Here is a 21,951-nt window from a genome sequence, read left to right as displayed (position 1 = left end):
CACTGTGTACATTCTGTGAGTGAGATCCCACCCTCTATGGGCGGGTTGAAAACATGCGGAACAGCTCCTTCTACTGGCTGTAGTCTTTAGCCTCTGGCCAGAAAATCCTCCGATGACGCAAAATGACGATTTTTGCGTCATCGGAGAATTTTTTCCAGACAAAAAATACATAAATCTCTCCTCTCAGGGGGATATGAGGGTGGAAAGCACGGTAATTCGAAAATACTACAGGTTTTCTACTAATAGTTAGGGAAAGTTAGGAATTTTTTTTGCCAATCTGCAAATTTTTTTCTTACCAATAGCTTTTTTTACCATGTGTTCCTATAGGTGTCTAGTAACACCTCCCAATTTATCCACGGCCAAATCCTCGGGAAAACGCCTGGAGAGGCAATCAAAGTTGGGGTGCCCAGACGGCCTGGGTAAAAATAATGATTTTTTTTTCTTTTTTTTTTTTCAATATTACCTTTTGAGATGTCTAACTAGGGGTTTTTAGGGGTGCCAGATCTATCCCAGCCATTAGTTTTGAGTAAAAATGACTCCAAGTCCATACAAAAACCACATAAAAATGGTTTTATTGAACAATTACAAAACAAAACTTATTAAATCGGTTTAAGGCGAGACACTACAGGTTAATAGAGTAAAATTTTTAAATAGCAGATATCACCATGAAACTTTCCCAGTTGATTAACTATATTAAGATGAGAAAAAAATGTATTACAAGTTTTCTGTAATTTAATGTTTAAATATGCAAATTAGGCAATATCTAATTAAATATGCGCTAATTTGCATATATAAAATAAAATGAAATCTGAGTATTGGATAAAGCCAGGTTAAAAAATATTTTATCATTGTGTTCACATATTAGATGGGAAAAAAATTACAGAGGGATTTATGGATATCTACTTTTGTTATCCTGTAAATCCGAAAATACTGTCAATAGCCTTAAAAAAATGATTTTCGCCATGTTTTTTGGAATAAAATGTTATATAAATCAGACTAGGAATAATATATTTACAAATCCCTCTGTATATGTCTTCATAATATAACTAGTGTATATAGGTGCTACTGAAGTGGAGATTTCGGACTTGGAGTATGAGAGAAAAGTCATTTTGAGAAAACGGGCTTTAAAGATTTATCATCAGCCAATGAGATTGTGCATTCAGCCCTTTTACTTTCACGATTGGTTGCTGATAAAAAGGAAATGACCATATTTGGATCCGACAGCATTGTACAGGAGAGAGAGAGCTTCCTAACAGTGTGTGTGATGACAGGGAGCAGACAGCGATCGCGGAGCAGCATGTTTTTTCAGCAAGTCTGAAAGAAGACAAATATCATTACGATCTTACGATGTCAGAACGATCCGGAAGGCCCTCCTGGAGAGATACCGTAAATACCTGATCTTCCTGCACAGCTTCTCTGGCTGCGATACCGTATCAGCAATTCTGGGTTTAGCAAACCAACTTTGCTCACCAAGCTCTGCAAGACTGACAAAGCAGAGGGGGCCATGGATGTGTTCAATAGCCGCGTTTCCACTGTCGGGCCAGTGCGAGCCAGGGCTTTAAACGGGCCGTGCCGGGCTAATAGCACTGGGCCTGCGTTTCCACTGTTGGGCCAGAAGCTCCACAGCGCTTCACTAAAACACGCCCGTAACACGCCTCTCTGGAACAACGTCACACTAACCCATCATTTCACCAACAAATGGAAGTTTTATCAGAAAACTAATCAGAAATCACTGGAAACAGCGTTGAAAACAACATGATAAAAGTGGCCGTTTGCTGGCATTTTTGTTGTTTACTTGAATATTTAAAAAACCAAGCATCGATGTTTTACCACAGGTTTACAATAAAAAGTGATACATTGATCATAATGAATTAATTTATGTCAAAACTGCACATTAGTCACTCAGAAATAAATTACCGTTAGGTCTATTTCACAAAAGAAAGAGGACACACTTACTACTTCAGTCGCGTCTGTTTCTGTTTATCTGGTAGTTACAGGACATATTTACATCACATTTAGAAAGAATGATAATTTCTACAAATATATGCCACCAAAAATACGACCTGAGGAGCTTTAGCACTCTCTCGACTCCCATACAGATATTTTCAGTCAGAGAAACAGAGGAAGCTCCCGAAAAAAAAGTTGCTTTATTTTATGATAGTCCGGTATAAAGAGACTAAAGAGATGAAAATTATATGCAGCCTACAGTGCTGTAAATAAAGCTGGAGTTTCACAACTAACAGTTCTTCACTGGTTGCTGTCCTCACCTTCCCTCTCCTGGCCACCATCCTCACCCTCCTGGCCATCCACACGCTGCTGTCTGTCTGGCCACAGATTCTCGTCCACATCACAGCGTATATTCTCCCTTGCGATGCAACGAGGGAAGAAACAGCGTGCATGTCACAACCATCCCCTACACTGATCTCCTGTAATATCCTCACACGCAGCGTCCATTGCATGGAGCAGGGACCTCTGATCTTGAGCCCGATGCTCATACACTCTCCACCTCCAAGCGGAGAAATACTCCTCAATAGGATTGAGGAAAGGAGAGTAAGGTGGTAGGAACACCATGACCATCCTTGGATGAATAGTGAACCAGGCCCTGATGAGCGGGCCACGGTGGAAATTCACATTGTCCCATACAATGACATATTGTGGTAGCCCTACGAGGAGCTTCTGTGTATTGTATGGGCCAAGACTGGGGATGTGAGTGGCCACACCATTCTCAGATATGGCAGCACACATAGTTATATTGCCCCCTCGCTGGCCTGACATCCACCATGGCCTGGTGGCCAATAGGCCAATAATATTATATGGTATAATATATATATATATATATATATATATATATAATATATATATATATATAATATATACACACACACACACACACACATATGGTATTCATGGTATTATGTTCTTGACTAATTTTGACAATTGAACAGACTATTGTGCATGTGATGACTTATACAATGAAATGACGCTGACACGTTTTGGCGCGAACAACCATTAGACTGAGAATCAACAATCAGTTTAGATCAACAAGATCTATTCACTTGGAAATTGTGCTAAATGTAGGCTACCTGTACTTAATCATTTGCAAAGATGTACTGAGACATTGAGACATGTACTTAGACATTTGCAATTTGATGAAATGAATGAGAAATTCAATTCTGTTGTGAACAATTGCCAAGTGGTTTGGAGGTTTGTCCATGTTGTTTTGAGAATGTCATTTCTGTTTCAAGAAATGAGCCAAACCAATGGAGAAAAACTGTAATATAGTTAATCAACTGGGAAAGTTTCATGGTGATATCTGCTATTTAAAAATGTGACTCTATTCACCTGTAGTGTCTCGCCTTAAACCGATTTAGTAAATTTTGTTTTGTAATTGTTCAATAAAACCATTTTTATGTGGTTTTTGTATGGACTTGGAGTCATTTTTACTCAAAACTAATGGCTGGGATAGATTCGGCACCCCTAAAAACCCCTAGTAGACATCTCAAAAGGTAATATTGAAAAAAAACAAGAAAAAAAAACAAACATTATTTTTACCCAGGCCGTCTGGGCACCCCAACTTTGATTGCCTCTCCAGGCGTTTCCCCGAGGATTTAGCCATGGATAAATTGGGAGGTGTTACTAGACACCTATAGGAACACATGGTAAAAAAAGCTATTGGTAAGAATTTTTTTTGCAGATTGGCAAAAAAAAATCCTAACTTTCCCTAACTATAATACAAAGCTTAATGCTAAATCCTGAAGTATCTCTTTAAGGGGAGACGAGTCAGATGACCCATATTATAACAGTGACCTGGGCCGCTGGGGAAACAATATTGACAGAAAAGTGCGGGCTTATTGGGCGGAAATGGGACCGGAGTCCTGTAAAAATAAAGATGCTGACGTGTCGGCATCGGAACGCCAATATAAACATCAGAGAAGATTTTTCTCAAAAATGCATTTCAAATGCAAACTCATTAACTGAGAGTGTGTGCCCAGAGAATGGCTCTGTTATTCACCATCAGCAGGTAGTGTGTTTTGTTTTGCATGCAAATATTTGGCGAGAACAAGGAAAAGTCAGCATTTGTGTGTGGGGGTTATTCTGACTGGAAACATGCTAATGATTGTATAGCAGAACATGAAAGCTGTGAAATTCACAGAAAAGCCATGATCGCTTACATCAATCAAGCTGACAGTGGGACAGTGGACTCAGAACTCAAAAAACAGTTCAATGAGGAATGTGAATACTGGACACAGGTTCTACAGAGTTGTTTTTTTTTTATAACTTTTACTTGGCTCTACAGAGAGTTGTTACTGTTGTGAAGTTTTTGGCTGAACGGGGACTTGCTTTCAGGGGTGACAGCCACAGGTTTGGAGACACCGACAACGGCAATTCTAAAAAATCCTTTTTTAAAGGCTCATATTGAAAAATACGGAAACGCTGGCAGAGGAACCTCATCCTACCTCTCCCTGAATGTGTGTGAGGAATTCATACAGCTGATGGGACAGAAAGTGCTTGAGGAAGTAATCAGCAGAGTGAAACTCGCGAAGGATTTCGCTATCAGATATCACACATGTGGACCAGCTCTGTCACAGTGTCTGTTTGTGTATCACTGGTGTCCACTAGAGGTCCTCGTCTCCACGGTGTCATCCCATTCATGAACTGCATTCCCCACAATCCTTGTCAGGCCTGCCATGGCGGTCAAGTCCCCTGAGCAGCCTTCCACATGGGACAGAGAGACTTTTAGGGGAACCCGTCTGGTCAAGTTTAGGGTAACTCGTGGAGGACGTAGGGGAGGAGATACTAGAGGTGAGCACCGACAGCAGTCTCCAGTTCGGTCATTCTCTGACCATGGGCCGGTGAGGTTCAGCCCCGAGCGTACTTCACCGCCGGTTCCGGTGGTCCCTGTTCCGGTGGTCCCGAGTCTGGTGGTCCCAGTTCCGGTGGTCCCAGTTCCGGTGGTCTGGAGACGGAGGAGGAGGAGAAACCCCTCAACGACTTGTCCAGTGGCTCCTAACCCAGAGATCATCCCGGAGGCCGTTCCCAAGCAGCCCGCTGTCATCCCGGAGGTCATCCCCGAACAGCCCGGTGTCGTCCCGGAGTCCGTCCCCGAACAGCCCACTGTCGTCCAGGAGGTTGACCCGGGGCTGCCCACCATCAGTCCTGCCACAGCCAAGAGGGCTGTTTTCCTTTTTTATGCACTGGCTGTACTGCATGCATGGAGGAGACACACGTCTGCCGATACAGAGACTGTTCAGGTCACGTCTGCCGATACAGAGACTGTTCAGGTCACGTCTGCCGATCAGGCGGCCAGGGCGGAGCAGACAGTCCATCGGGCGGCCAGGGCGGAGACGACACTTCGGGCGGCCACTTCGGGCGGCCTGATCCTTGTGTGTGGATCGTGACAAGCTCACTTTCATCCTGCGGTACGTATCACCAGAGGGCTGTATAGAGGAGCGCTTTGTAAAGTTCCTCCCTATTGAAAGCCACACAGGAGAAGCACTGTTCAACTCAGTTATTAGTGTTTTAGAGGAGATGGGCATTGACATTAATAACTGTAGAGGACAATGTTATGACAATGTATCACGGGAAAGAGAACAGCGGAGGCAAAAGCAAGTTAACTGGTTCTTTAATGTGCAAACAGAAACCAGACTCAAAACACAAACAAACTCAGAGCTCGCATAAAGATCACAGGAAATGTCACAATGGTAATTTGAAGATTACTGGAACAGTCTCCGAGAAAGGATGCAGATCACGGCACAGGCGGTTGGCAGCGCAGGTTTGCAGAAGGCAACTTGGTCAGTGCGTGAAGTCAGATGAGTGAAGTGCAGACCCCGAAGTGAAGATGCAGGATCGACGACTGGAACTGCTACAGATAACTCCCCACATGAAGACAGGAACTGAAGCACGGAAACACAAGGATGAACTGAACGGCACAGGGAAACATCCACAAACAACGATCTGACAAACACAAGACGCAAGAGGTGAGTATAAATAGGCACTAGTAATTCGAATCAGCTGGCGCTGATTCTCCCGGAGGATCATCAGCGACCACGCCCACACACACGCATAAACACAGCGCAAGGAAGAGTCAATGAATTCATCAACCGTGACACAATGCTAATAATATGTCAGGAGCCTACAAAGGTGTGCAGGCCCGCATCAAGCAGATCAGCTCATTGGTACAGTGGGTACCCTGTGCAGCACATACCCTAAACCTGGTGGGGGTCAACAGTGTAAACTGCTGTGAGGAGACTTTCAGTTTTTCAGTTTTGTACAAGCTTTGTTCAACTTTTCATCAAAGACCACTTCACGCTGGCAGATGATCAGGGCAGGGTTGCAGCCCAATGATAATAAAAGAATAGAGACTTTGAAATCGCTTTCTGACACAAGATGGTCAGCACACGCTGTCGCAACCAAAGCCCTATGTCAGAACTATGCAGGGATCCAGCAGTCATTACTCAACATTGCTGATGATGATGAGCACCAGAATTTGAGCACAAGAGGAGGCTAGGGCACTGCACAAAAAGATGAACAAACTGGAAATTGCACTAATGTGCAACATGTGGAGGCAAAATGCCATCCTTCAGCGTTTCCAGGGTGTGAGTACAAGTGGTGGAATTGGATCTGTGCAATGCTGTGGATCTGGTTCGGTCATTGCGTGAATATGTAGCAGGCCTCCGGGATCAGTTTGATAGCTTTGAGACAGCTGCAAGGAATGTCCCCCATTGTGTCTCATGAGTACAAAGCAGACACCCAGCGAAAGAAAAAAAGAAAGAGACGAGCTATCAGGCCGCAAATGCTTCTGTACATCTGTGTATATCTATATCATTGACCGTTTAGTGTCAGAACTGGACAGAAGGTACCAGTCATACAAAGAATTGTGTAAAAACTTCGGGTTTTTAAATAAGTTGCACTTGATTTCCCCCCAAGACCTCCGCTCAGCAGCATTGAGCCTGCAGAGGAAATACAACAGTGACTTGGAAGAGGACTTTGTGGAGGAGGTGGTACAGTTCAGAGAATTTGTACAGGATGAAAATGTGAGCAGTGGAGTTACTGAAATTTTTAAGAAGAAGAAAACTCCATACAGTGTTTCCAAACACAGACATAGCTCTACGGCTATTCCTGACTATGCCAGTGACCAACGCGAGTGGAGAAAGGTCCTTCTCCAAACTGGGCTTGGTGAAAAATAGACTGCGATCAAGCATGCAGCAAGACCCGAGTCAGTCATCTCACACTGATGTCTATTGAGCATGACATCCTTCGTGATTTGGATTTTAAGGACATAATTGGGGCCTTTTCTTCAAAGAAGACCAGACGAAAGCACTTCTAAAAGGGTAAGAAAGTGCTGTATTTATAGCTTGTGCTGTGCAGGTTTTAAATTGTTGTGGTTGTGCATTGTTTTAAGAGAAATGCACATTTATACTGCAAACCTTCTAGAAATGGTGCTCAGTTTCATCTTTTTGGTACCTGGCATTAGGCCGTGTTGCTATCCATGGTTCTGAATGGAGTGTGTTTGTGTCGCGATCAATGAAACGGAAGCAAGGATGCAAGTAAAACTCTTTATTTGTAGTAAAGTGAAAGTACAGATCCTCTGGCAGGCTGGTGACGCAGGGACAAGATGGTCAGCAATCCGGTGATGAGGTGACGTGATGATGAAACAGTGAAGAAATCCAGGTGACGAATGAAAACCAGTAGGACATGGAACAGGAAACGAAGACACGAACTGAAACTCCGACTGGGACTGGATACACACACACTGGAGACATCAAACAACGATCTGACAAAGAGAGACAAGTGCGATGAGTATTTAAAGGTGATTGAATTGACTGCAGCTGCCTGGTGAGGAGAGTGAGATCAGCTGGATCGCTGATACCCTTGAGTTGAGAGGTAACGCCCACTCGCACACACCCACACCCACATAACAACAAGTACACGAGACAAGAAGGAAACAGTGAATTCATGAACCGTGACAGTTTGTTGGTTCAAAGGGCCCGCTGATCTTTGCTTATGCTTTTTTGCTGTTCTTTGCTTATGCTGTTATCAGTTATTATCAATGTTTGTGCAGACAGGTAATGGTTGGTGATGTTTTTCATAATATTGTTTGAAATCATACAGGTGCTGGTCATATAATTAGAATATCATGAAAAAGTTGATTTATTTCAGTAATTCCATTCAAAAAGTGAAACTTGTATAATGTATTCATTCATTACACACAGACTGATATATTTCAAGTGTTTATTTCTTTTAATTTTGATGATTATAACTGACAACTAATGAAACCCCCAAATTCAGTATCTGAGGTTTACTGAAGTCAGCTAGCCTGGGTTTCCCCATGCTGCCTTGAGCGCAGCACAATTTTATTCACGCTGCTAGGCAGCCTGGATACCATGGACCAGATTTTCCCCTCAAAAAGGGAACCAATCACAGAACGGGGAGGGAGCAGCAAGACGATGATGACGTCTATGCGACACACCGAAGCAGTTTGTTTATATCTATGGATCCAATATTTACATTTACATTTAGTCATTTAGCAGACGCTTTTATCCAAAGCGACTTACAAATTAGGACTAAATTAAGCGAGTCATCATGAAGAGGCAAAAACAACAACAATGCAAGAAGTGCTCAAAATACGAAGTTCAGGCATTATTCAGAGTAGCATAAGCCTGATAAGTGATGTTTCAAAGGGAAAGGAATTTTTTTTATATTTTTTTTTATGAGGTTAAGTGCTCACGGAAGAGATGGGTTTTCAGCTGTCTTTTGAATGTTGTCAGGGATTCTGCATTCCGGATGAGGGTGGGGAGAGCGTTCCACCAGCATGGAACTGTGAATGAGAATGTTCTGGAAAGTGATTTTGTGGCTTTCTGTGATGGAACCACGAGACGTCGCTCGTTGACCGATCGTAGGCTTCTGGTAGGGATGTAGACTCGTAGGAGTGAGTGAAAGTAGGAGGGAGCTGAGCCTGTGATAGATCTGTAAGCAAGCGTCAATGCCTTGAACTTGATGCGAGCAGCGAGAGGTAGCCAGTGCAGAGAGATGAACAGAGGAGTGACGTGGGCCCTCTTGGGCTCGTTGAAGACAAGACGAGCTGCAGCATTCTGGATCATCTGTAGGGGTTTGGTTGCACATGCTGGAAGTCCGGCCAGAAGAGCATTACAGTAGTCAAGCCTAGAAATGACCAGGGCCTGGACGAGAAGTTGTGTTGCATGCTCAGTTAGGAAAGGCCTGATCTTCCTGATGTTGTGCAGTGCAAACCTGCATGATCGAGCTGTCTTTGAAATGTGATCTGTGAAGGTCAGCTGGTCATCAAACGTTACTCCAAGATTTCTGACCGACCTTGATGGGGTGATTGATGATGACTCTAGCCGGATGGTGAAGTCGTGCTGTAGAGACGGATTGGCAGGGAGGACGAGAAGCTCAGTCTTTGCCAGGTTGAGCTGCAGGTGATGTTCCTTCATCCATGTGGAGATGTCCGCCAGACAGCTTGAGACCCGTGCAGCTACTGTGGGATCATCTGGTTGGAATGAGAGGAAGAGCTGCGTGTCATCAGCATAGCAGTGGTAGGAAAAACCGTGTGCCTGTATGATGTGTCCCAGTGATGTAGTGTAGATGGAGAAGAGGAGGGGACCAAGAACTGAACCCTGGGGAACCCCTGTGGTCAGTTGATGTGCTCTGGATACCTCGCCTCTCCATGCGACCTTGAAGGACCTACCTGTGAGATAGGACTCAAACCAGTGGAGTGAAGTTCCTGTGATGCCCAGTGATGAGAGGCTGGACATAAGGATCTGGAGCCAGTTGCACCAACAGGGCTTTACTAAGCCTGGTCCTAACTGCTAAGTAGGTCTTAGTTAAGACCAGTCTTTAGAGTTGACTTAACGTCAGTTGCACCAACCAAACTTAAGCCTAGGCTTAACTACGCCTGGTCTTAGCGTTGCGCGTTCATGTGAATGACCACGGAACGTGCGTTGCTAGGTTACGCTGTAAACTATCTTCCGCTGTTTTGTTAACTTGCAGCCGTATCAATCGACACGCGGTGGATTTGTGGACATTAATCATGTCTCCAACAGTGTTTTGAAACGCACCATTTGCATAATAAAGCGCTATTAACAGCTGTACTGCTGGTGTCAATGCTGCGTTGTGGTTCGACACAAACTGTAACCGTTTATCTCTCTGACAGAATCGAAACCTCATTGTAACAATGTAAATGTCCAATGGATTGCTTCTGTCCCTAATAACTCTCTCCCGTCTATTTTTTTGTGATTGATACATGTATCCCTTGTGCTTTTTGTTTAATAATAATAAAAAAAAACGAAAAAAAAAAAAAAACTCTCTCCCGTCTAAAAGCCCGCTATGTCTTTACTGCTGAGTTATCAAGTGGTTACTATAGAAACACTATCTGTCGGATAACGGCTATTAACACTATTATATGCCTAGATTTTGAATTTACGCCTGCTACTGACTAGGCGTAAGATTTACGTCCGGTCTTAGTGAGAAGAGGATTTAAGCCTGGATGGTGCAACTGTCGTAACTTTTAGGTCGGACTTAGAATGCTGAGTTAAGACCTACTTACCTTAAGACCAGACGTAAGCCCTGTTGGTGCAACCGGCTCCTGATGATTCACAGTGTCGAAGGCAGCAGACAGATCCAGGAGAATGAGAACTGAAGATTTGGAAGCAGCTTTTGCGATCCGTAGGGCTTCTGTGACTGACAGTAATGCAGTCTCAGTTGAATGCCCTTTCTTGAAGCCAGATTGGTTGACATCCAGCTGGTTGTTTAGAGACAAGAAGGATGTTACTTGGTTGAAAACAGCTCTTTCAAGTGTCTTCGCAATGAATGGTAGGAGAGAGATAGGTCTGTAATTCTCTACAAATGATGTGTTTAGCGTAGGTTTTTTAAGCAGTGGAGTAACCCGAGCCTGCTTGAATGCTGTAGGGAAAGTGCCAGTATGGAGGGATGAGTTGATGATGTGTGTGAGTGATGGTAGAAGTGTGGGAGAGATGGCTTGTAGAAGGTGTGAGGGGATGGGGTCAAGAGGGCAGGTGGTAGGGTGACTGGAGAGGAGAAGTGTAGATACTTCTTCCTCGGTTAGCGAAGAAAAGGAGGACAGAGGGATATTGGCTGTGGAAGGGGTTGGTCTGGGTTCCTGTGTGTGTGGAGCTGAGAACTGACTGCTGATAGATGTTGTTTTGTTGGTGAAGAAGTTCGCAAAATCGTCAGCAGTTAAGGAGGAGGCGGGTGGTGGTGGAGGTGGACAGAGGAGAGAGTTGAATGTCTTAAAGAGTGATCGTGTGTTGGAGGAGCTGTTGATCTTGTTGTGGAAGTATGAAGATTTTGCAGCATGAACATCAACAGAAAAGGAAGAGAGGAGAGATTTATACATACTCAGGTCAGATGCGTCTTTTGATTTGTGCCATTTCCTCTCCGCTGCCCTGAGTTCGGTCCGGTGTTCCCGAAGAACCTCAGATAACCAGGGGTTAGAGGGAGTAGCGCGTGCCGGCCTGGAGGAGAGAGGGCAGATGATGTCTAGAGAAGAGGTTAGAGTGGAGCATAAGGTGTCCGTTGCGGTATTCACATCCAGAGATGAGAATTGTGAGGGTGGTGGAAGAGAAGATGACACAGCAGAGGAAAGAAGGGCGGGAGAAAGTGAGCGCAGGTTTCGCCTGAAAGTGACTGGTGGTGGGGTTGGTGGTGCAGGGGTAGAGAGTTGTAAACTGAAAGTAATGAGGAAATGATCTGAAACATGGAGAGGTCTCACCAAAATGTTCTCTGTGGTGCAGTTGCGTGTGTAAACCAGGTCCAGTTGGTTGCCTGATTTGTGAGTACCTGTGGTGATGAGTCGTTTGAGATCGAAAGAGGCTAGGAGAGAGGTGAAGTCTGTTGCATGCGGCTTTTCGAGATGAATGTTGAAGTCACCGAAGACTAGAAGTGGGGTGCCGTCCTCAGGGAAAGTGGACAGCAGCACATCCAGCTCATCTACAAAGTTACCCAGCTGACCTGGGGGGCGATAAATGACTACAATATGGATCTTAATGGGAGTTGTAAGTGTAATAGCATGATATTCAAATGAGTTGTTGTTGCGTAGAGAAGAGAGCGTGGAGTATTTGCAATTGTTAGAAACGAGAAGCCCTGTACCCCCACCTCTCCCAGACTGGCGAGGGGAGTGAGAGAAGGAGAAATTGCTAGAGAGAGCAGCGGGGGTTGCTGAGTCTTCTGGACGAATCCAGGTCTCAGTCAAGCCCAAGATACTAAGAGTAGAATGAGATGCAAAGGCTGGAATGAAGTCAGCTTTATTGACTGCTGACTGACAATTCCATAGACCCACGGAAAGAGAGAGAGGAGTGTGTGAGGATGAGAGAATGGGACGCAGATTGGCAGTATTGCGCTGCCTTTTGCGCGTGATGAAAGGGCGTTGCCGAGAGATAACAGGAATGTATTGAAAGCACATGTTGATTAAGGTGAACAATAAGATAAGAAGAGGGAAGAAAAAGGGGAAGAGGAGATACTTAAGTGCCTTCCTGGTGTCCTTGCTCGGTGGAGTCGCGCAGGTAGAGTCGCTGGTCTTTACCCGAGTCGGTCTTCACACGAGGAGGCTGAACACGAGAGCTGAACGCTTCCGCTGACCCTTCCGCGACAGCGCGCAAATTACACAGATATACAGATAATGCTTTCACCGCTTGAGTGAGTACAGCTGTTTCGGTCGGGCAATTAAGTCAATAACGCGAAAATGTGCCGAATCGAAACTGCTAGGAGCAAATGCTTAAGTGCAAATTAGACTGCAATAGTAATAATAATAATAATTTTCACTCGCGGCTGTTGTTTAATGTGGTAACGTGTCTAACTAAAATAAGAAGAGAATCGAAGATAGGCTTACCTTGACTAAAATACAGCACTGAAATAACAGGAGAACAGAGTATTCTAGAGAAAACACTTGCGCGCTCTTGCCGTGCCTCTTGTACTAAAATACACAGATTATAATGAAGACAACAGGTGAAGGTGATGATGGTAATAAACTAATTAACAATGCACAGGTGATAGAACTGAACTAATGATGATGATGACAGAACACAGGTGAAGACAGTGATGATGAAGACAAACATGGTGGAAACAGAACACAATCCTGACAATACTCCCCCCTCCCGGGAGGCGCGTCCTCGCGGCGGAGAAGGACCAGGGTGGAGACGACGGAGGGAGGAGCCAAGGAGACCACCCATCGGTGGTCATCATAAATCCTGATGTACTCGTTATATCATAAGAAGAATGGCATCTACGCTAATTTTAGTGTCTTTGTTTATTCCAAGGTTTTCCCGCAGCCTGCCGGATCCGGACCGTATCCAGATCTGACGAAGGACCTTCGCCTGGACCCGATGACAATGCAGTGCTGAAGTGCCAACTAGTCTCTCCCTATGGAGGATCCCTTTACCACTCTACAGATAAAGCGTTGTCGGGAAAATTCGTTTCGCGTCCCTACCCCGAAGTGACAAAATAAAATTCTGTATCAAAATTTATAAGGAAAATCCAGTACTTTGTTTAGGCTTGGTTTGTAGGGAATTCCAAACCTGCTCACATATATTCAAACGCACATAACTATAGAACCAATTCTTAATGCACATGTGAACGCCATCAGCGTTTCTCACAGGTTTCACGTTTAAATTTTATGTAGAGAAAATGGTGTCATCTTAGTGGCCCCTAATTTAATAACAAATTATTGTTGCGACGGAAGCGAATCAATCAAAACTAACTTTAGCTGGAAAATAACTTTATTAAAGAACCGCTATAAAGCCAAAACAATCTCTGTTACCATAAATTATATGCATATCTCTGTAAAGCTGCTTTTAAACAATCTACATTGTTAAAAGCGCTATATAAATGAGGATGACTTGACTTGACTTGACAGACACAGATATATGGAAGAAAAATAATGTCAAATGTTTTTGAAATAAAAAGCCTGTTGAATTGCACTACTTGAAAAAAATAGGCATTACATTAACCATGCTTGCATTTTAATGCATTGTATTTTTAGGGCTTGCATTTTAATGGGCTGAAATTCAACATGGTTGAATATTTAAGCTTTGAATATTTCAATTAAAAACATTTTCAGACTCAGAATATGAACTTAACGCGCAGTTTCATGCAGAGCGTTTCGTGATATACTGGCACAAAATCAACACTTGATCAATTAATACTAACAGTTTCTTTTCTCCGCTCTCTCTCTCTCTCTCTATAGTATAGTAGGCTATGCCTACGTGTATTGCATTAGTTTAAACTGGGAAGAGTCATCATAGCACTTGCATATTGTCAGTGGCGGAACTAGAGTTTTATACATGGGGTGGCCAGGGGGTGGCCACTGCTACTTTCGGGGGTACACAGTACACACACACACACAGTGGAAAAGCTTATGGAAGGAATTGGGTCACTCTGTTTGTGTCTATAAGTGTTGAACATCCAAAATATTTGCAGAAAACAAAGCTTAAGCACCAAGGAGATAAGATACCGTAGCATGTGTCTGTTATGTACTGCTGCGTTTATTTACAAAAAAACTCACATTTACAACCAAAAAAAACTGTTTTTTTAATTGTACTTGAAAAATTTAAACAATTGTATTGCCCATCAATATAAAATCTTATCCTAGGAAGATTTAATACAACATAATTCTTTCTTTATAATAATTTATAATTATTCTTTCTAATTATAATTATTTTTTTGTGTTCATTTTTGGGTGAACTATCCTTTTAATCTGGCAAAATCATCTCAACTTAAATTCCTGAATTGGGTATGTGATTGACTGCCTGACTCTGGTAGATGCTCTGACCTGTTGCTGGTCCTGAAGTCTGACCACACTGACTCTGACTAGCCAGTGGTGATGCAAGGGCTGGGGTCTGTTTGCACCTGATCTGCCTGTTAGTCATTTTAAGCCAAAATGGGGGTCAACCTTGAACAAATTGCAACAGAAGCAAACTCAACAGAAGCAAGAGATTGGGTTTGGGACTGGGACTGTTTCTGGGGGACGAGTCTGAGGGAAGAACAGGAGACAATGGTAAGGAGAATGCAAAGGACAAAAGGTAAAATAAAAAGTGAATCCCCAGAAACAGTTTTCGAAACTTTCCCCTAATGGGATTCTTCTAGACTTTTTTTCCTTACTCAGGACATATTGAGGATACAAAATTATTTGAGTTTGCTTCTGTTGCAATTTGTTCAACCTTTTTTCATAAAATGTTATTTTTGTGACTATGTTTGTGCTTATTTAAAAAGTACTCTGATATCTCTCCCTTTCTTTTCATGTTTAATTGACCCTGTTCAAAAATATGACAAATTTAAAATATGATTCCAATCATATTTATATTCTAATCATCATCCAATTACCAACATTTTTATCTTAACTCTTTCTCGCAGTAGCCTATAAAAAAAATGGTGTTTTTGGTAATTTTCACAATTTCATGGCACCCCAGAATATTTTGTTGTATGAATATCTGAACATACCAAAAGAATGAACAGACAAAAAATTGTTTTATTCTAGCTTTGTGCATCTTTTTTTATCAACACTTGAATGTTGGCAAGTTTCATAAAAAGCAACATGAGCAAAAAGCTGAGAAAATCGCATTTTTATCAAAGACTACATCTAGATCAGATTCATAATGATGATCAAAACACAGTAGATCAAGTCCATCAACACCCTACACCCATAAAGCTTCATAGTCCTATAGTGATCGCATTATGATATCACTTGTTTCTGCTTTTCTTTGCCTGCGTTTTGATCTCCTATCCTCACATTAGCTAGAACATTTGTATACTGTAACGGCAAGGTACTGCATATGCGTGTATTAGGCCTAATGTAGGCTATTCGGAGCAAACCACCCTGATGCTAAACCTTAAAAACTTACTTCAAATATGATGTTTTCTTATTCGGTGAAGTTCTGTATCTTGCAACCATCTCTCGTCCTCTGCTCGTCCGTTTGAAAACTGCGCGCGCGCCGCGCTGCCGGCGAACGTAATTTTTTTTTTTTTTAAATCAGCATTAGCAACTGCCAGTAGCAAATAAAATTTTGGGGTGGCACCCGGGGTGGCCAATCGCATGTCAGGGGTGTCCAGTGCCACCCCGGACCCCCCTCTGGCTCCGCCACTGCATATTGTTGTCCTCCTATTGTTAGTTGAACTGTAAATCGCTTTGGATAAAAGCGTCTGCTAAATGACTAAATGTAGCCTAATAAATGTAAAATTGGCTTGACATTGGACATTTGCACATTTAAGGACTGTCTCCAAAGTTGCATACAACATTATACACATTTCTAACTTCAATAGCAAACTTTAATTTATTTGAATCAAAAATCCAAAGGGTGCGCAGTATGCCTGACACTAAATAAACACTTTACAGTTGGTTTTATGACTGTAAGTCGTTCTATTCAAATGCTATTGAAATTAGAAAAGTGTATACCAAAGTCGTATACACTTTAGAGACGGTCTCTAAATGTGCGAATGTCCAACGTCAAGCCAGCTTTATGCCAGTCTATCACTGGGAAACGCTCAGCATTAAACTTTGCGCGTTATTTTGAGTCCATCTGGAGCTGGACTTGCGTTTGGTTTTTAATATCACTGTATTAGTTATATTAGCTGTTAAGCGTTTTGTATGTCCAGCAGGGGAATCCTGAAGTATTGAGGGAAACCCTAATAGACTGCATGCAGCACATCGCCACAATATAAAGTTAAGGCAACTAAACAACCAAGAGAAATATATATCAACCTAAAAAATGTAACATTGGATCTGTATATCCGCATCGGGGAACATTATAATCTTGTTCACGGTAGAGAAAGATGCATGTAGGCTACACAGGAAAAGTAACCGTGAAGACACTGAATTTAACATAAAACCGCCTTATAATAATCACAAATACACTTACATTGCTGTAAATGAGTTTTATGAATGAATGGCTTGTTTTAACTGTTGCTGGTCTTCGTCAACAACACACGCTTTTGCACCACCTGCTGGTGAGGTCGATTAACAGCAGATGGAGAGTATGCTCGGCAATCTACTGCTTTTCCTGCAGTTCCTGGATGTCAATGTTGAATTTACTGTCGAATTTTAACCACTGAATTTGTGGAAGCGAATTTGCAAAGAGAAATACAATGGACCGAAAAATGCCTGTTGAATATTATAGGTTGTATTTTTAAACAGTTTGAATATTTTGGAAGTGAAATATGAAAGGTGAATATGGATTATTGAATTTTTAATAATAAAAATGTGTTTGAAATGTTTTTAATTGAAATATTCACAGCTTAAATATTCAACCATGTTGAATTTCAGCCCATAAAAATGCAAGCCCTAAAAATACAATGCATTAAAATGCAAGCATGGTTAATGAAAGGCCTATTTTTTTTTTCAAGTAGTGCAATTCAACAGGCTTTTTATTTCAAAAACATTTGACATTATTTTTCTTCCATACTGATAGATAGATAGATAGATGGATAGATAGATAGACAGACAGACAGACAGATAAATGCCTGCTGAATTAAAGGCGTCTTGATGCAGTAACTTACTGGAATAAGACACCGAGAGCGTCTTCTCTGAGTCGTTATAGCTGAATGTATTGCCCTTGTGTTTGCCGTAGTTGAAGTATTGAGTGTCGAACCTGTTGTCCTGATGAACCCTAAAAACAGCTCTCATGAGTTTCACTTCACATAACATTACGTCACGTCTCAACATCTACAGATAAAGACTGGCAATGAGTTGACAATGAAATATTCTAAAGCTTGTCTCCATGCATCCTAACAGTTTTGTGTGATCTCCTCACCGTCTGCTGACACACACAGCCACGCCGGTGCAGTCGGTGTCGGTGGAGCGCTCGGGCTCGGAGAAGGCCAGACACGGGCTGAAGGACAGCAGCACATCTGGGGTTTGAGGCGCTGATGGCAGGGGTTTCAGTCGCTGGATGAACCCGTCCTCATCCGCCACCGAGCCCAGATCAATGAGCCCGGATCCGTCCCGCATCAGACATTTACACTCATTCACTTTAATACAGCCGCCGTGTCTCAGCTCGGATGGAGGATCCGCTGCCGTGAGTCCTAAAGAGAAATAAAGCACAGTCAGAGAGAGAACCATAGTGAACGTTCACTGATACTGAGTCTGAGAGTCTATCTATCATCTGTCTATCTATTTGTCTGTCTGTCTGTCTGTCATCTATACTGGGGAAAAATGTAATTATACTGAATTTACCATATATACGTCAAAGGTTTAGAATAATTACGATTTTTTTAATGTTTTTGAAAGATGTCATATGCACAGCAAGGCATTTATTCAATCATAAATAGAGTAAAACAGTAATATTGTTACATTGTTAATACTTTTAATACATTTAATTGTACATAAATTATTAATTACAAAAATGTAAAATGTCTTTTCTATGTGAATATATTTAAATAAATTTATTCCTGTGATCAAAGCTGAATTGTCAGCATCATTACTCCAGTCTTCAGTGTCACATGATCCTTCAGAAATCATTCTAATATGTACAAATATTAACTGTAATGCACTATAAGCTATTTTTATCTAATAATTGCAAGACAGTGTGTCAGTCTGATGTATGGAGCAGTCTTTATTTGTGTACAATAAACCAGTTTTTAGTCCATGTCATCCGTTCCAAGAGCATATTTCATATGTGTTTACACTCATTTTTTGGGTTGCATTGAATGATTACATACCACATGAAACAAAGGTGAATATTATGTTTATTTGTCTAACTTATTACCCACATCAATCACTTTCCAAAGAGCATTCACATGTTAAAGAGTGCTCTAAACGGTGGAATTTCCCTTTAAATTAGACTGATGATGCCTCACATTAAATACACACACTAGCTATAAGAAGAAGAATGGATATTTGCAGGAATAGTTTTACAAATAGGTGGAGAGCTGTCAGTAATTGGTCCGTAATAATTATTTTAACAAATAATAATTATTTAAAATAATATTTATCTTATTATTTACTTCTCAGTGTCAAATTCTGGACTAAATTAGTGTAGACATTCTCTGGTCGGGATATGTGCTAAAACCATAGGCTAAAACGAGAAACAGCCTTAAGTCACGTGACTCCTGTTACTTTACTCAGCGCAGCTAGAATGGACCAATCACAGTGTGAGTCTGGTCACCGATAGTCATTTTATAGAGATTGATTTACTGGCTTAATAAATAAGATATTAATCCTTAGAATTTACGGATTATAACGATAATACTCTTACATACACAAACGTTTCCAACAGGAAAAATTAAAACCATACTGAGATTTAAATGCTACTAAATGGAGGATTGCGTCTGTGAGCCGCTGAGCGCCCTCTAGAGGAATAAACAGTGAATTGCAGAAACGGTTGAGCGACAGAAACACACTGGCCTCTGCGGAGCGCCTGATGCCGCGGGGATTCCGCCTCTTTCTCCGCTTACAACATGGATTTCAACGTGAGGAAACTCGCTACAGATGCTGGAATATTCTTCTCTCGGGCTGTTCAGGTATGAAGCCTCGTTTATGGATAAATATATGAGTTTAAACGCAACGGTCAGAGTGTCGTAGACAGTTGATGTGTTGCGCGTGACTCTGCGTTTACACCAAAACACGAAGCCGTTTTTACAGATATCATCACAAATCCACTGTACTAAAAAATAATTAGTTATTATGTAACGTTAACAGTTAAATGGTGATGTTGATTGAACATGAGGCTTATTTAGATATTTTAGGGTGTTTGTAATTATTTTGATGCGTTTCCTCTCAGGAATATAACAGATTCTCGTTGATCTCGTTACTTTTGCTCCAGTTTACAGAGGAGAAACTGGGACAGGCTGAGAAGACCGAGCTGGACACTCACTTCGAGAGTCTGCTGTCCAGAGCTGACTGCACCAAAAACTGGACCGAGAAAATCTACAGACAGACTGAAGTTCTGCTGCAGCCGAACCCCGGTAAGCAGGAGCCCAGAACTCACACACACAATTAACGTTAAACACGCTTCAATTAAAGGGACAGTTCGACCAAAAATACAAATTTGCTCACCCTCAAGTTGTTCCAAACCTGTATTAGTTTTTTTCTTCTACTGAACACAAAAGAAGATATTTGGAAGAAGATCGGTAGCCAAACGGTTGTGGGGAACCATTGACTTCCATAGTACAGGGTGGGCCATTTATATGGATACACCGTAATAACATGGGAATGGTTGGTGATATTAAAGTCCTGTTTGTGGCACATTAGTATATATTAGTACACACCACCCATCTTGAGGAGTTTGCCCCCTCACATATACTAATGTGCCACAAACAGGACTTTAATATCACCAACCATTCCCATGTTATTACGGTGTATCCATATAAATGGCCCACCCTGTATATTTTTATTTCCATAATATTGAAGTCAATGGGTTCCATCCACTGTTTGGTTACCGACATTATTCAACATATCTTTTTTGTGTGTTTAACAGATCAAATAAACTCATACAGGTTTGGAACAACTTGATGGTGAGCAAATGATGACAGAAAGATAATTTTCATTTTTGGGTAAACTATCCCTTTAAGGGCTCTTTTGCCTAATTATGTGAGCTGTGTTTCATCTATAAATGTCTATGTAATAAATATCTTATTTTGGCTTTGATCAAACATAAACTACTGTGTATGATGGTTGTGGCATTATTCAGTTTTTGGAGAAAATGCTGGATAAGTCTTGGTCAATTAACATCTAAAAATGATAAGAAATTAGTTTATAATGTAAAATTCTCAATTACTGACAGATGTCATAGTAAATTAATAAAGCAATGCTCAGATCGTCAAATATTATGTTGTACTTTTACAAAAAAAATGGTATATTGTAATTGTACTTTTATATGAAAATTGTACTTAATAACGTAATCTATAAAATTACACATTTGAATCATTATACAATCGGACTACTTATTCATTTTTTTTAACCTAACTTGTTTGATTTGAATATGATTATTTTGTATCATATTCATATCATAAAAATAAAAAACTATTGGATAATATTTAGAGCTTTGAAGTGCTAGAAAAAAGTGTGACGACTTTGAAAAGTGCTTGAATTTCACTCTCAAAAGGTTTGTTCGAACACTGAAATTAATAATGTAAAAACATTTGACTATTTCTGCCACAATACCATGGTTACAGTCAGCCTTGCTACATTAAATCCTTGTATGTTGGTGATTTGTGGATTGAAAAGCCTTTTTATAACTCGTTCGTTCATGGCACAATGTCTCCTGGTTTCCACGTCAGCTCAGGTTTGATCTGAGATGCTTAATTCTGCAGCGAATTCAAATGCTTCTCACTGGATCTCTGTGTAGTAACAGTGTCACGTGATCGAGTTCGGCCCGCGAGTGCCTGTTCTGAGTTTACTCTGCGCTCTCTCTTATTGCTCTGAGCTGACAAATGGTCCTATCCTCCTTATTCCTGACGACCTTTATTGACCTTTATGAATTATGGGAGGCACTTCCGGTTTGGTGAACTTCCATTCAAAAAGACTGAAACGAATCATTTCAAATCATAAGGTTGCCCATCAAAAAAAATCTGATCTGTCAATTTTCCTTCATGATTTATTTTCAGACATCATGAGAATAACGTTATAGCCAACTTGGTATTTTAACGTGACATGTTATAACAAGAATATCTATGGCAAGAGCTCTTTTCAGTCGCTGCTTTCTTTTCCTCGTGATTATTTTATTTTTTCCCTTTGCAATCCGCTGTAAAAGTATGAAAAAGGCCAACATATGCTGAACATTTGTGGTCTGTTCTCCCGAATTTAACTTACAATATATATTCCACTAATAATTCACTGGAATGCAAGACGAATCTCTCATTATTCTCCTCAGATCCTCACGTCTCTTTCCAGGTTTGTTTTCACAGGTAAATGCAATTTATTATCAGTCAAAATGACGGAAATCACTTTGAAATAGCATCACGTAATGCTAAAGTTAATGAACATTT

At 41.4% G+C, this 21,951-nt stretch overlaps 3 protein-coding genes across 6 annotated transcripts in view; 1 reads left to right on the top strand and 2 right to left on the bottom strand.

Moving 5' to 3' along the window:
- Positions 1–5,743: 5,743 nt before the first annotated feature.
- LOC311065775 (uncharacterized protein) lies at positions 5,744–18,290 on the bottom strand. The gene is made up of 3 exons (XM_084086519.1): positions 17,778–18,290; positions 17,524–17,633; positions 5,744–5,894 (listed from the first exon to the last, which is right to left on the bottom strand). Exons 1-3 carry the CDS (start codon positions 18,083–18,085, stop codon positions 5,794–5,796), a joined length of 519 nt encoding a protein of 172 aa, XP_083942645.1. The 5' UTR covers positions 18,086–18,290; the 3' UTR covers positions 5,744–5,793.
- LOC311065774 (uncharacterized protein) lies at positions 8,437–10,633 on the bottom strand. The gene is made up of 2 exons (XM_084086518.1): positions 9,707–10,633; positions 8,437–9,508 (listed from the first exon to the last, which is right to left on the bottom strand). The coding sequence occupies exons 1-2, from the start codon at positions 9,771–9,773 to the stop codon at positions 8,709–8,711; spliced, it is 867 nt and encodes a 288-aa protein (XP_083942644.1). The 5' UTR covers positions 9,774–10,633; the 3' UTR covers positions 8,437–8,708.
- A 1,041-nt stretch (positions 18,291–19,331) lies between the features above and the next one.
- The window catches only part of sh3glb2a (SH3-domain GRB2-like endophilin B2a), a 22,631-nt gene continuing 20,011 nt past the window's right edge, over positions 19,332–21,951 (top strand). For all 4 annotated transcript variants that reach the window (XM_084087199.1, XM_084087198.1, XM_084087197.1 and 1 more), the window contains exons 1-2: positions 19,332–19,485; positions 19,788–19,929. In XM_084087199.1, coding sequence (XP_083943325.1) covers positions 19,423–19,485; positions 19,788–19,929 — 205 coding nt within the window. In that variant the 5' untranslated portion in view covers positions 19,332–19,422. The remainder of the gene's footprint in view (positions 19,486–19,787; positions 19,930–21,951) is intronic.

Source organism: Abramis brama, assembly GCF_963993115.1.
Source record: "Abramis brama genome assembly, chromosome: 16".
NCBI classification, from domain to species: Eukaryota; Metazoa; Chordata; class Actinopteri; order Cypriniformes; family Leuciscidae; genus Abramis; species Abramis brama.
The sequence above is the reverse complement of the archived record's forward strand: the minus strand, read 5'-3'. Positions and strand labels throughout refer to the sequence as shown.